General features: G+C 36.5%; 1 protein-coding gene and 1 non-coding gene across 3 annotated transcripts in view; one reads left to right on the top strand and one right to left on the bottom strand.

Annotated features, from left to right (window-relative positions):
- The window catches only part of Scyl2 (SCY1 like pseudokinase 2), a 63,911-nt gene that overhangs the window by 34,449 nt on the left and 16,423 nt on the right, over positions 1–13,039 (bottom strand). For both annotated transcript variants that reach the window (XM_074084205.1, XM_074084206.1), the window contains exon 3: positions 8,385–8,542. In XM_074084205.1, coding sequence (XP_073940306.1) covers positions 8,385–8,542 — 158 coding nt within the window. The remainder of the gene's footprint in view (positions 1–8,384; positions 8,543–13,039) is intronic.
- On the top strand, positions 11,745–11,847 carry LOC141426026 (U6 spliceosomal RNA). The gene has a single exon (XR_012451140.1). It is a non-coding gene; the product is annotated as a U6 spliceosomal RNA (small nuclear RNA).

Genomic DNA, 13,039 nt, shown 5'->3' with positions numbered 1-13,039 from the left:
ATGAAGCCACACAACTATAAGCAACTTATCTTTGACAAAGGAGCTAAAAATATACGATGGAGAAATAGCAGCCTCTTCAACAAAAACTGCTGGGAAAACTGGTTAGCAGTCTGCAAAAAACTGAAACTAGATCCATGTATATCACCCTATACCAAGATTAACTCAAAATGGATCAAGGATCTTAATATCAGACCCCAAACTCTTAAGTTGATACAAGAAAGAGTAGGAAATACTCTGGAATTAGTAGGTATAGGTAAGAACTTTCTCAATGAAACCCCAGCAGCACAGCAACTAAGAGATAGCATAGATAAACGGGACCTCATAAAACTAAAAAGCTTCTGTTCATCAAAAGAAATGGTCTCTAAACTGAAGAGAACACCCACAGAGTGGGAGAAAATATTTGCCAACTATACATCAGACAAAGGACTGATAACCAGAATATACAGGGAACTTAAAAAACTAAATTCTCCCAAAACTAATGAACCAATAAAGAAATGGGCATGTGAACTAAATAGAACTTTCTCAAAAGAAGAAATTCAAATGGCCAGAAAACACATGAAAAAATGCTCACCATCTCTAGCAATAAAGGAAATGCAAATTAAAACCACACTAAGATTCCAGCTCACCCCTGTTAGAATAGCCATCATCAGTAACACCACCAACAACAGGTGTTGGCGAGGATGCGGGGAAAAAGGAACCCTCTTACACTGTTGGTGGGAATGTAGACTAGTACAACCACTCTGGAAAAAAATTTGGAGGCTACTTAAAAAGCTGGACATCGATCTACCATTTGATCCAGCAATACCACTCTTGGGGATATACCCAAAAGACTGTTACTCCAGAGGCACCTGCACATCCATGTTTATCGCGGCACTATTCACAATAGCCAAGTTACGGAAACAGCCAAGATGCCCCAGCACTGACGAATGGATTAAGAAAATGTGGTATCTATACACAATGGAATTTTATGCAGCCATGAAGAAGAACGAAATGTTATCATTCGCTGGTAAATGGATGGAATTGGAGAACATCATTCTGAGTGAGGTTAGCCTGGCTCAAAAAACCAAAAATCGTATGTTCTCCCTCATATATGGACATTAGATCAAAGGCAAACACAACAAGGGGATTGGACTATGAGCACATGATAAAAGCGAGAGCACACAAGGGAGGGGTGAGGATAGGTAAGACACCTAAAAAACTAGCTAGCATTTGTTGCCCTTAACGCAGAGAAACTAAAGCAGATACCTTAAAGCAACTGAGGCCAATAGGAAAAGGGGACCAGGAACTAGAGAAAAGGTTAGATCAAAAAGAATTAACCTAGAAGGTAACACCCACACACAGGAAATCAATGTGAGTCAATGCCCTGTATAGCTATCCTTATCTCAACCAGCAAAACCCCTTGTTCCTTCCTATTATTGCTTATACTCTCTCTACAACAAAATTAGAAATAAGGGCAAAATAGTTTCTGCTGGGTATTGGGGGGGGAGAGGGAGGGGGCGGAGTGGGTGGTAAAGGAGGGGGTGGGGGCAGTGGGAAGAAATGAACCAATCCTTGTATGCACATATGAATAATAAAACAAAAATGAAAAAAAAATAAAAATAAAATATCGTTGCATTATAGCAATAATACCTGATTTCCAAGACTATAATTTCAGAAGATGCTCAAGGAAATCTATAGATTTCCCACAGATGCCTCAAGAAACAGGAGAATATTCAATATAGACTTAGCATTCCTCACCAGAGAAATAAGACAGGAAGAAGAAATAAAAGGAATACAAATAAGTAAGGAAGAAGTCAAACTATCTCTTTTCACAGCAAAATGATTTTATACCTAAAAGACCCAAAAAAAACTCCACCAAAAAACTCCTAGATACCATAAATAGCTTCAGCAAAATAGCAAGATACAAAATCAACTTACAAAAATCAGTAGCTTTTCTATACACCAACAATGAACAGATTTAGAAAGAACATAGGAAAACAATTCCATTTACAATAGCCTCAAAAGAACAAATCAAATACCTAGGAATAAAGTTAACAAAGGATGTAAATGACATCTACAAGGAAAACTACAAACCACTGAAGAAAGAGCTCGAAGAAGACTACAGAAGATGGAAAGATCTCCCATGCTCATGGATTGGTAGAATCAACATAGTAAAAATAGTTACACTACCAAAAGCAATCTACATGTTCAACACAATTCCCATCAAAATATCAATGACATATATCACAGAGATTGAAAAATCAACCCTAAAGTTCATTTAGAAACACAAAAGACCGCAAATGGCCAAGGCAATACCTAGCAAAAAGAGCCAACGCTGGAGGTATCACAATACCCAACTTTAAACTATACTACAGAGCCATAGCAATAAAAACAGCATGGTACTGGCACAAAAACAGATATGAAGACCAGTGGAACAAAATAAAAGATCCGGATATGAATCCACACAGCTATACCCACCTAATTTTTGACAAAGGCACCAAAAATATATGATGGAGAAAAGACAGTTTCTTCAACAAATGTTGCTGGGAAAACTGGATATCTGTCTGCAAAAAATTGAAACTAGATCCAGGTTTGTCACCCTGTACAAGTTCTAACTCAAAGTGGATTAATGACCTTAATATATGACCTGAAACCTTGAAGCTAGTACATGAAAGAGTAGGGAATACACTGGCAGCAATAGGCATAGGCAAGGACTTTCTCAGTAGAATACAAGCGGCTCAGCAGCTAAGAGAAAGGATTGACAAATGGGACTATATGAAATTTAAAAACTTCTGTAAGAGAAATAATCTCTAAACTGAAGAGACCACCCACAGAATGGGAGAAAATCTTTGCCAGCTATACATTAGACAAAGGACTGATAACCAGAATATATAGGGAACTCAAAAACTCCCAAAATATCAATGACCCAGAAGAAATGCGCAAATGAACTGAACAAAGTCTTTTCAAAGAAAGAAATCCAAATGGCTAAAAAAACACATGAAAAAACACTCACCATTCCTGGCCATAAAGGAAATGCAAATTAAACAACATTAATATTCCACCTCACTCCTGTAAAAATAGCTACCATCAAGAATAACAAATGTTGGTGAGGATGTAAGGAAAAAGGAACCCTCATACACTGGTAGTGGAAATGTAAGCCACTATGAAAAACGGTCCGGAGGCTCCTTTAAAAACTAAAAATAGCTATGCCATAAGATCCAGCAATACCACTCCTAGGGACATACCTGAAGGAATGTGAGTCAGTACAACAAAGGCACTTGCACACCCATGTTTATTGCAGCATTATTCACGATAGCTAAGCTATGGAAACAGCCAAGATGCCCCTCTACTGACTGATGGATTAAGAAATGTGGTATTTATACACAATGGAATTTTACTCAGCCACAAAGAATGAAATTTTGTCATTCACAGGTAAATGGATGGAACTGGAGAACATCATCTTAAGTGAAGTTAGCCAGGTTAAGAAGGCCAAAGCTACGTGTTCTCCCTCATATGCGGACTGTAGACCTAAAATAAATGCACCAATATTAGGGGATACAGGTCACATTAAGGGAGATGACACACAGGAAGGATAGGGCAAAGGAAGGAAACTAAAAACTTGAATGTGGTTGATGTGCTGTCTCTGTTAGTAATGAATATAGAAATCTTAAACTGGCAAGGCCACCGTGGGAATTGGACTAAGGAGGAGTAAAGACGATTAGAGGAGATGAACCAACTGAGGTTGTAACACATGTATGCATGGAAACAACACAAAAAATCTCCCTGTGTAGCTAACTTTATCTCAAACTAGCAAAAATGTCATGTTTCTCTTTTTATCTTTTTTCTTCTACAAAACTGGAGAACAGGAGGGTGGAGCAGCCGAGGTGGGGTGGGTGTAGAATGGGGTAGGGGAGGTGGTGAGGAAGGCAGGTAGGAGGGTCAATAGGTACAAATAATGTGCACATATGTATGTAAGTGTAAAAATGATACCTGTTGAAACTGTTACAAGAATTGGGGGAGGGGAAATGAAAAAGTGGTGGAGGGGGTGAATTCAAATGTGATATATTTGATACACTGTAAGAACTTATGTAAATGTAAATGCTACAATGTACCCTCACCCAGCACAACAATAAGGGGGAAAAACTGCTAAAAAAGAAGCAGCAGCAGGAGGAGTCAGGAAGAGGAATGGGGTAGCCCTCCAGGTCTCTCATTCTTCCTTCAATCAAAGCAGCTTTGCTTTTATCTATTTTATTCATCATTTTGAAAGGTACCGACAATCCCTAAATTTTTTAAATTACAGGGTTGTTTTTTTTTTTCTGTCAGTACTGGAGTTTCATGCTTGCAAGGCAGGCACTCTACAACTTGAGCCACATTTCTAGTCCCAAATTTATTGCTTTTGGATATATAAGAAGACTTGCAAATTCAGATGTTAGCTGATGACATTCAATAGATCAGGTTCTGAGGACAATGGATATCTGACTGCAGCATTCCTATTTCCTGCCTTGGCAACACTGGACATATCTCCAAGCCTCACTTTGCCCATTTAGGCAACTTTGGTAACAGATGCACCCTCAAAGTTTATTGTAAGACCAAATGAGATAGTCATGTAATAACACATAGCCAAGTGTCTAGCATGCATGCTCAATAAATGCTTTCTGCTGCTACTATAATTACCAATCACGTTAGGGCTTCAGCCCTAACATTTTAGGCCTTTGGCTTTCGATTCTAGCAATTTAAGAACTACAAGACTGTATAGTAACAAGGCTAAACCAAGATCCTGTGCCAGACGCACAGTTGTTTAATGGTGAGCATGCACTCTGTTGTTTCGTGTGTCTGCAATACCTGAGAAACTTCAGCCTTGAGCCCATTTTTTCAAATGAAAACATATGCAGAAGCTCAATATGTATGAAACAGAGTGAGCTGCTTAGGGTGAAGAACAGAAAGGGTCACAGTGTCCTGCCTGCTCAATCATCAGCAGGAATGCTATCTTGTTTGTTACTCCCAGCACTCAGCTCATTAACACAATGGACACTAGGCATTCTTTTCTTGACTATACTGAAGGCAAGTTACTCAAAGACTCTTTCCCAAGACTCACTTATTTTTAGCAACTCTTTTATTTTTTTTCTGTGTTATCCCCAAAATTATCCTTGCTCATATGAAAATCCAAATGGTTATATCTCAAGCTCTATTTACCTTTCATGAATACTCGTTTCCATGATTGTCAGACACTTAACAAAAACACTACATCCTCTTCCAGGACCACCCCTCCCCCAACTACAGCTTGACTAGTCATTTACTTTCATTATCTCCACGAAAAGTAGCCTTCCCGCTATCTTTACACAACAAAGTCAGTCCTTGTTATACTTGATACCTTTCTTTCTCTCAACTACCTCAATAAACCATCCTCTTTTTCTGTCGTTTACTGGGGAAACCTTAATTCTACAATGACCATAATAGACTTTTTTTTTTAAACAAAGTATACTCTAATCTTGCTCTCTTTAATTTTCAATATTCAAAAGCATTTACTCACAGCCTTCTATTTAACTCCTTATTCTATGGTCCCTCTTATCTGCTGCTTACCTATTACCTACTTGCTACTTCAGTAAAAAATACAGTCCATTTAACATGAATGAATGACCCCATCTATCCTAAACTCCACCTCAGTATATTACTGATTCCTCAAACTTTGAGTTCCTTCTGTAGAACTTTTACCCACATAATGCCTTCTGTGCTGGGCACCTTTACATTCTACAGGTCAAAACTGCCACCCAACTAAAATAACTGGGTATCACTAACAACCTGTCAGTAGTCAAATGTAATGGATTCTTCTCAATCCTTATTTCCTTTCTATTTTGCAGTCCTGTTAGTGCGTCCTGTTCTTGCTTCCTTGGCTTCTATGACATGCTGCTAAGTTTTCTCTGCCATATGAGAATGACTTCTCCTTTTTCATACCCCAATGTTTCAAGGTTCTTTCCTTCCTACACTATTCTTTTTACTCAAGTTCACTTTTTCCCCTGGTTTCAATTATTGCCTCTGTTACTTACCCCATATACATCACCAACTCTGAACTTTCATCTGAATTATTCTTTCTGTAACAGATTTCCTTTGGATATTCCCTGTGCTATCTCAGTATCATTAATTCATTAAAAACTGGAAGTTATTTTTTCCTTCCCTTAAGGTATCCTTATTTCTATTAATGCCTACCATAATTTTTATACCCTAACAATTGAGATGTCTTATAGTAACCTCTGGATTGTCTCTCTTCTGAACTGCCAATAAATTCCTACTTCTGTAATATTTAAGTTACTATTAAAAAAAAAGGTGAAGAGACAGAGAAAAGTATAGCATTGGCCCTTCTTCCTCCAAGAAACTTAAGATGTTTAGCCTAGCATGGTGTACACATCTGTAATCCCAGCACTTGGGAAGCTAAAGCAGGAAGATCTGGAGTTAAGGTCAGCCAGGGACACCCAGTGAAATTCTGCCTCAAAAAACAAACATACTAAGAAAACAATAATTAAAAAAAAAAAAAACTTAAAATGTAACCATGAGATATAAGACATGTAGATATGTTAAAATAACAGGATATTTTAATAATAAGACATATGAGCATATTTCTGGGCAGGCACAGCAGAGTACAATTTAAAAAAAAAGGCACAAGAATTAGGCTGATAAATAATTCCCAACTTTGCATTTAAACACTATACAATTTAAGTAATATCTCTGATCTTTTCTATGTAATTGTGAAGCTTAAATGAGTTAAACAATGTAAAGCACTCAGCATGGTTTTTCACAAGATTTCTTTTAGGGTGGAAAAAAGGACCCGGGAGAAGAGAGTGGGGGAAGTTACTGAAGATTTCAAAGCAAGTTCTCAGAAACCCAATCATAAAATAGGTAAGAGCAACACTGTGCTGGCTGAAGGAAGATGGGAAGCTTGGAATCCTGCCAGCTGTATCCTCTTCTTGGGTATTCCTCCCGTGTCCTTAAAATCCTCAAGACCACAAAACATTAACGCCAAACCAGAGGGGAATATAGTGGGCTAAGGAGCAAGGAATAAATAAGTAAGTTTGAATAATTGGTTATGTATAATGAGCAAAAGGTTTACAAAGCTAGGCTTTCTAGGCAATCACTGTATGCTTGAGGGTCCAGTCAAGATGATATGAATTTCATTTTCTGCTCATTCTCACCAACATTTCCCAAGCTTATCCTTAAGAAAAATACATGGCAAAATGATGGGGGCCATGGACTGCCATGCTTGGCACAGTAGAAAGTGGAATGTCTAGAATTATACTTGCACACACACAAAATTGGTCCCCCAGTATTGAGTCAATGAAAAGGAGATGAAAAATTCTAGCAAATTAGCAAGGACAGCTACTTTCAAACAATGAAAGTATATTCTATACTTCTCTTACATCTTCCATTTGACTACTGTAGTGCTGAGCATACAAATAAGCACTTAAGTACAGACCCGTGACAAATGTGAAGAAGGTATCAACATTTCAAGAGACATATATACCAAGCCAGAATGGCAATCATCAAGAAAAAAACAAATTCTGGCAAGGATGTAGGAGGGGAGGGGAGACCCTTATACTGTTGGTTGGAATGTAAATTAGTCTAGTCACTATGGAAATTAGTATAGGGGTTTCTCAAAAGACTAAAATAGAACTACCATATGATCCTGCTATACCACTCCTGGGCATGTAGCTGAAGGAATTCAAGTCAGCACACAGTAGAGATTATCTGTACACCCATGTTTATAGCAGCAATATTCACAAGAGCAAAATTATGGAATCAGCCTAAGTGTCCATCAATTAATGAAGAGGTAAAGAAAATGTGGTATATATATATATACAATGGAGTAATATTCAGTCATAAAGAATGAAATTATGTCTTTGGTAGGTAAATGCATATAACTGAAAACTATCATGTTTAGCAAAATAAGCCAGACTAAGGGGGACAAATACCACATGTTCTCTTCCACCTGCATAATCATTTTGAGAGTAGGAATCAGCAGGAAAGGGATGAACAAAAGGAGAGGTGAAGGAGGGGGGTGAGTATAACTGAAGTACTTTATATGCTTTTGTGAAAAAAGAATAACACCGATTAAAATTGCTTTAAAAGGGGGGTGGTGAGATAAGAAACAGGAACAAAGGGGGTCAGCGTGACTGAAGTACATTTCATGCGTGTATAAAAATATCATAATGAAACCTCTTTTTACAATTAATAAATATATAGTAATAAAAAAACATTCATGCACAATGCAAATATATTTTAGGGAAATTTATAAAAATTTAACACTCAGTTTGTAAGAATTTTTCACTGGTAACACTGGAAACAGATTGAACTATAAAGTTATTTTTAACTATTTATCCAAGAAGTCTCCTATATGAGTTTTTATAAAGCTTTACCTTGATTCTTCTAAAGGGTGTTGGACAGTGAGAAGCCGGGGGTGTCGGAGCCGAGTTAACTGCTGGACTCCTCGTTTCAGAGAATCGATGATTTGATCCTTTTCAAATTTTTGATATTTGTCAATCAGTTTTTTATCAAAGACAAAAACAGCCACTTCCTAATAAAAGAATAGTGTAACTAGTTTTAATCAAGGAACACATGAAAGTAGTAAGATTATATTTGAGTGTCACAATGGTCTACAAATAGGAATATATAAAAACTAACACTACAGAAATTTTAGAACCACTGTAATACTTTTTTGATAAAAAAAGCTAGTTTTCTCACGATTAGTAAATCTAAATATTTTTAATGGTATGAGAGCCAAAGTCCTCATCTAAAGAGAACATAGGAAGCCAGGCATGGCAGTATGCATGTAATCCCAACACTGGGAGACTGGATGATTATGGGCTCCAGGCTAGCCTGAATTATACAATGAGACCCTAGCTCAAAAACAAACAAACAAATAAATAGGAAATCCACACCTTCGAATTCTGATGGTAACAGACATACACACAAACTGTGTGTTATTCATTTTCCTCTATGTAGTAATCTCTTATTTAACCAGAATTCAAACAAAAGTTAAAATGTTTAATAAAACATTTAAAAACTCAACATGCTATTCATAATGATAACCCTGGAGAACACTACAAAATCTTAAAAATCCTTTTAAAAGACAGGTCATATGTCAGGGAGTGCTTATTTATACAAAAACCTAATTTGTCAGCAGCTTTTACGTATGAATAATCTACAGACTCATACCATCCTATCCCTTATCTTGTTATAGGCAGTCAGTGAACGGTTACTATGCAGGAAGCAGCTCCCCCACCACTTCTCTTTGAAATCATTCAGTTTGTTTTATTTTACTAAGAGCATACATCCTCTTCACCATCTTCCTTTCATTCTGTTACCGAAGGAAAAATGGCTCTCATCCAGTTATACCACCTTAATAAATCTAAAAATAGCCCTGTTGACAGGCAACATGTATGACATAATTAATGTAATATAGTAATGTCTAATATAGGTAACAATGCAAAAGAAAAGAAAAACACTCAAACTAAAAGCAAAATTAGCAAAGAATGGTCATCTAAAATTCCTTGAACAAAGATTTTGAATGATTATTTCAGAATTTCTTTAAAGTCTCTTCAAAAGCTTCTAATTAAACTTACTGTTACTCAACTATCAATATATAATACAGTATCTATCTTATTGTTTTTCTCTTCTAATTATTTTTCTTCTACTTTTTTATTCTTGCTACATCAGGATTATTGTTTTCACAAATTTGCCAGGTAGCCTAATCATCTCACAAATATTTACTGAAAAATTCCAAACCAATAAATTTTTCAAACATTAAGTTGTTTTAAGTTGGAGGCTCCTTAAATATATCAATGAGTTAAGGATTTGAGGACTGAATCTCTGAAAAGTAATAACCCAAAGAAACTATTTAGTAACTGAGTTCAACCAACCTATGACCCCAGCACTGATGATGAAGGAGGCCTTTACTGTAGTAACAGAGGACTATTAACACAGTACTCAAGATATCGACACTAGATCAGACCAGAGTTTGAGTGGATTTCCCTACTACTGAATATCTAACAGGAAATGGGATAACAAATGAAATTACTACAACCTACTTACTCTACAGCCAAGTTTCAGCATTAGTCTGCTAGAGAATCTTACAAATAAAGAGGTTCCCAAGCCAACCCACTACTTATAGAAATAGCAATAGCTATTTGCATAGTTCTGTGCCAAGCACTGTGCTAAGCCCTTTTTTAGGGTAATTCCGTTTCTCACAGCAACCCTACCAGAAGTTGTTTTATCCTCACTTCACAGATGAGAACACTGTGGAAAGGATAAACGTTACAAGTGAGATGGAGAATCGAGATTCAAATCCAAGTATGACATTACATATTCCAAAGCCAACATACTGCTCTGTCTCCTCAGAATTAACACAGGACAAATGTGGTCACCCACATGATACATGCGTTCAGGAAAGAAATCATCACAGGTGAGTGACAGTTTTAAATAGCACTCATATACAGATTGCACGTCACTTATCCAAAACATTTGGGACCATAAGTGTTTCAGATTTTGGATTTTTTTCCAGATTCTGGAATTTTGCATATACATGAGATCTCATGGAGATGGGACCCAAGTCTAAAAATGAAATTCACTTAGATTTCATATCACCTTACACACATAGCCTGGAGGTTATTTTAAACAGTATTTTTGGTATACTTGCATTCTGACTACAATCCATCACATGAAGTCAAGTGTGGAATTTTCCAATTCTGGCAACATGTTAGCACTGAAAGCTTTTGTATTTTGGATCACTTTTTAGTTTTTAGATTAGGGCTGCTCAATCTGTACAAACAATAATCTCAGCACTTTTGACCATTATGAGACACAGGACAGCCAGGAAGAAAGGGTTTCATGTAAGACTAATTTGAACTAAAAAACAAGTGACCTAGAAGTTCAGATTCCTACCTCATAATTCGTGTGCAAAATCTTATTTCAGTAAGTGTTCTGCTATAACACATTTTATAAATGCATCTAATTTAAATGTGTTTATTTTTTCAAGATATTTTAAGTCTTAAAAAAAGATCACATGAAATGACTCTGGAGCTTCAGCAGTTTCACCACTCCTGAAGAAGACTATAGCTTATAACAATGAAAAATAAAATTCTCTTTCAGAGACCTATTTACTGTCACATGAAAGATGACAAATTCCTACATAGGTCAGAATAGGTCAGAAACTATTTTTACAATATTTTCTCCATGTTTCATTCAGTTAATTAAAATTAACCAAATTCAACAAAATTGTGTGGTTTAAACCTTCAGGGCCCATATTTATGTGCTAAAATAAAACTGACCCTGCACTTAAAGACCTTTCATCAGAATATAATCTAATTTCCAACCTGTATTTTTCTTTTATTAATTTGCTATCAGACTGAAAAAAAATGCTCCAACATTTGAACAAACTTTTCAAACGTGGATGCTTGAAAAGTTTTAGACTTCAGTCTTCAGATCAGGATACTCAACCAGTAAGTCTGCATAGATTCCAAAACTCAAAAAACTCAAATCTGAAACACTCTGCTCCCAAGCAATCCAGATGAGGACAATCAGCCTGTACTGGGCACTCTGCTAACACAGACCTCATCTGTGAAAGTCCTGGCAGCTATACAGTTTACAGCTTCATGAAGCAAGAAACAGTGTCTTACAGGCTTCCATATCACCACAGGCTAGAGCTGTATCTTACTTTTAGAAAACTCTCAGATGAAATAGTTCAATCATTCAGTACATTTTAAGATTAAATAATCAGTGCTCACTTCAGCAGTACACAATAAAATGGGAATGGTACAGAGAAGATTAGCATGGCCCCTGCACAAGGATGACATGCAAATTCATGAATTAGACCCTATTTTTGTGAAGCATGTAAAATAAACCATCTCTTCTGTCTCAGAAAAATATTAGACAATGGTTAACTCTAATTAAAATTTGAAGTTCTTTTTACATAAAAATTTAGGAAAATATACGCAATATTTGGTATTCCATAGTTTTATTCACTATCTATTCTTTAAAATACAGTGGGGGCTGGAGGCACACATAGCTCAAGTGGTAGAGCACATACCTAGCAAATGTAAGGCCTTGTGTTCAAACCTTAGAACTGCAAAAAATAAATAAAATAATATAATATAAAGTACATTGGGAAAGAAAGTTAACCATTAAAAAAAGTATTTTTCAGGCTGGTAAAGGGGCTCAAGTGGTAGAATGCCTAGCAAATGCAAGGTCCTCCTGAGTTCAAACTCCAATACTGCCCAAAAAAAAGTACATTAAAAATTATTTTTACTTAATACACTAACTTTAAACAAAACACTATGAAATTATTTGAAAACTTTAATTTTTATTTGTCACAGTAGAGGATGTTTCATTTGAAACAGACTTTTGTTATTTCCAAAAGCTACTTTGCTTGCTATAAAGTTGAACTCTTGAAAACAAGACAGTTCAGCAATAAAATCTAAGTTATGCAATGTACTGGGCAGGCGTTCTACCATTTCATCCACACCCCAACCCTTTTTACTTTAATTATTTTTCAAATAGGGTCTCGCTTTTTGAAGCAATCCATCTACGTATGCTTCCTGGGTAGCTGAGATGACAGGCAAAAACCACCATGCCCAGCTTTTCTTTTGGTTGAGATGAGGTCTCACTGTTTGCTGGTCATAACTTTGATCTTAAATTTCACATGTATTTCAGTTGTAGGAAAGCAAAAATACTTTTGGAACCAGTGATTTTGTGTGTATGGTGCGCGGGTACTGGAGTTTGAACTCAGGGCCTCATGCTTACTAAGCAGGTGTTCTACTCCTTGAGCCACTCTGCCAGCCCAGTGATTTTGTTTTTAAAGATCATATTTCTACTGCGATTTTAAACCTGGACAATGGTTTTTTGTTTTTGTTTTTGTTTTTTCTGTTTCGGTGGAACTGGGGGTTAAACTCAGAGCCTCACACTTGTTAAGCAGGGCTCTACCAATTGAGCCACCCCTCCAGTTCAACCTGGACATTTTTTATTCCAACAAAAACCTGCTAGTAAAATTTAACAATAATGAACCTTTATTATTTCT

The sequence above is a fragment of the Castor canadensis genome, chromosome 8 (genome assembly GCF_047511655.1).
Source record: "Castor canadensis chromosome 8, mCasCan1.hap1v2, whole genome shotgun sequence".
NCBI lineage: Eukaryota > Metazoa > Chordata > Mammalia > Rodentia > Castoridae > Castor > Castor canadensis.
This window is presented reverse-complemented; position numbering and strand designations above follow the sequence as displayed.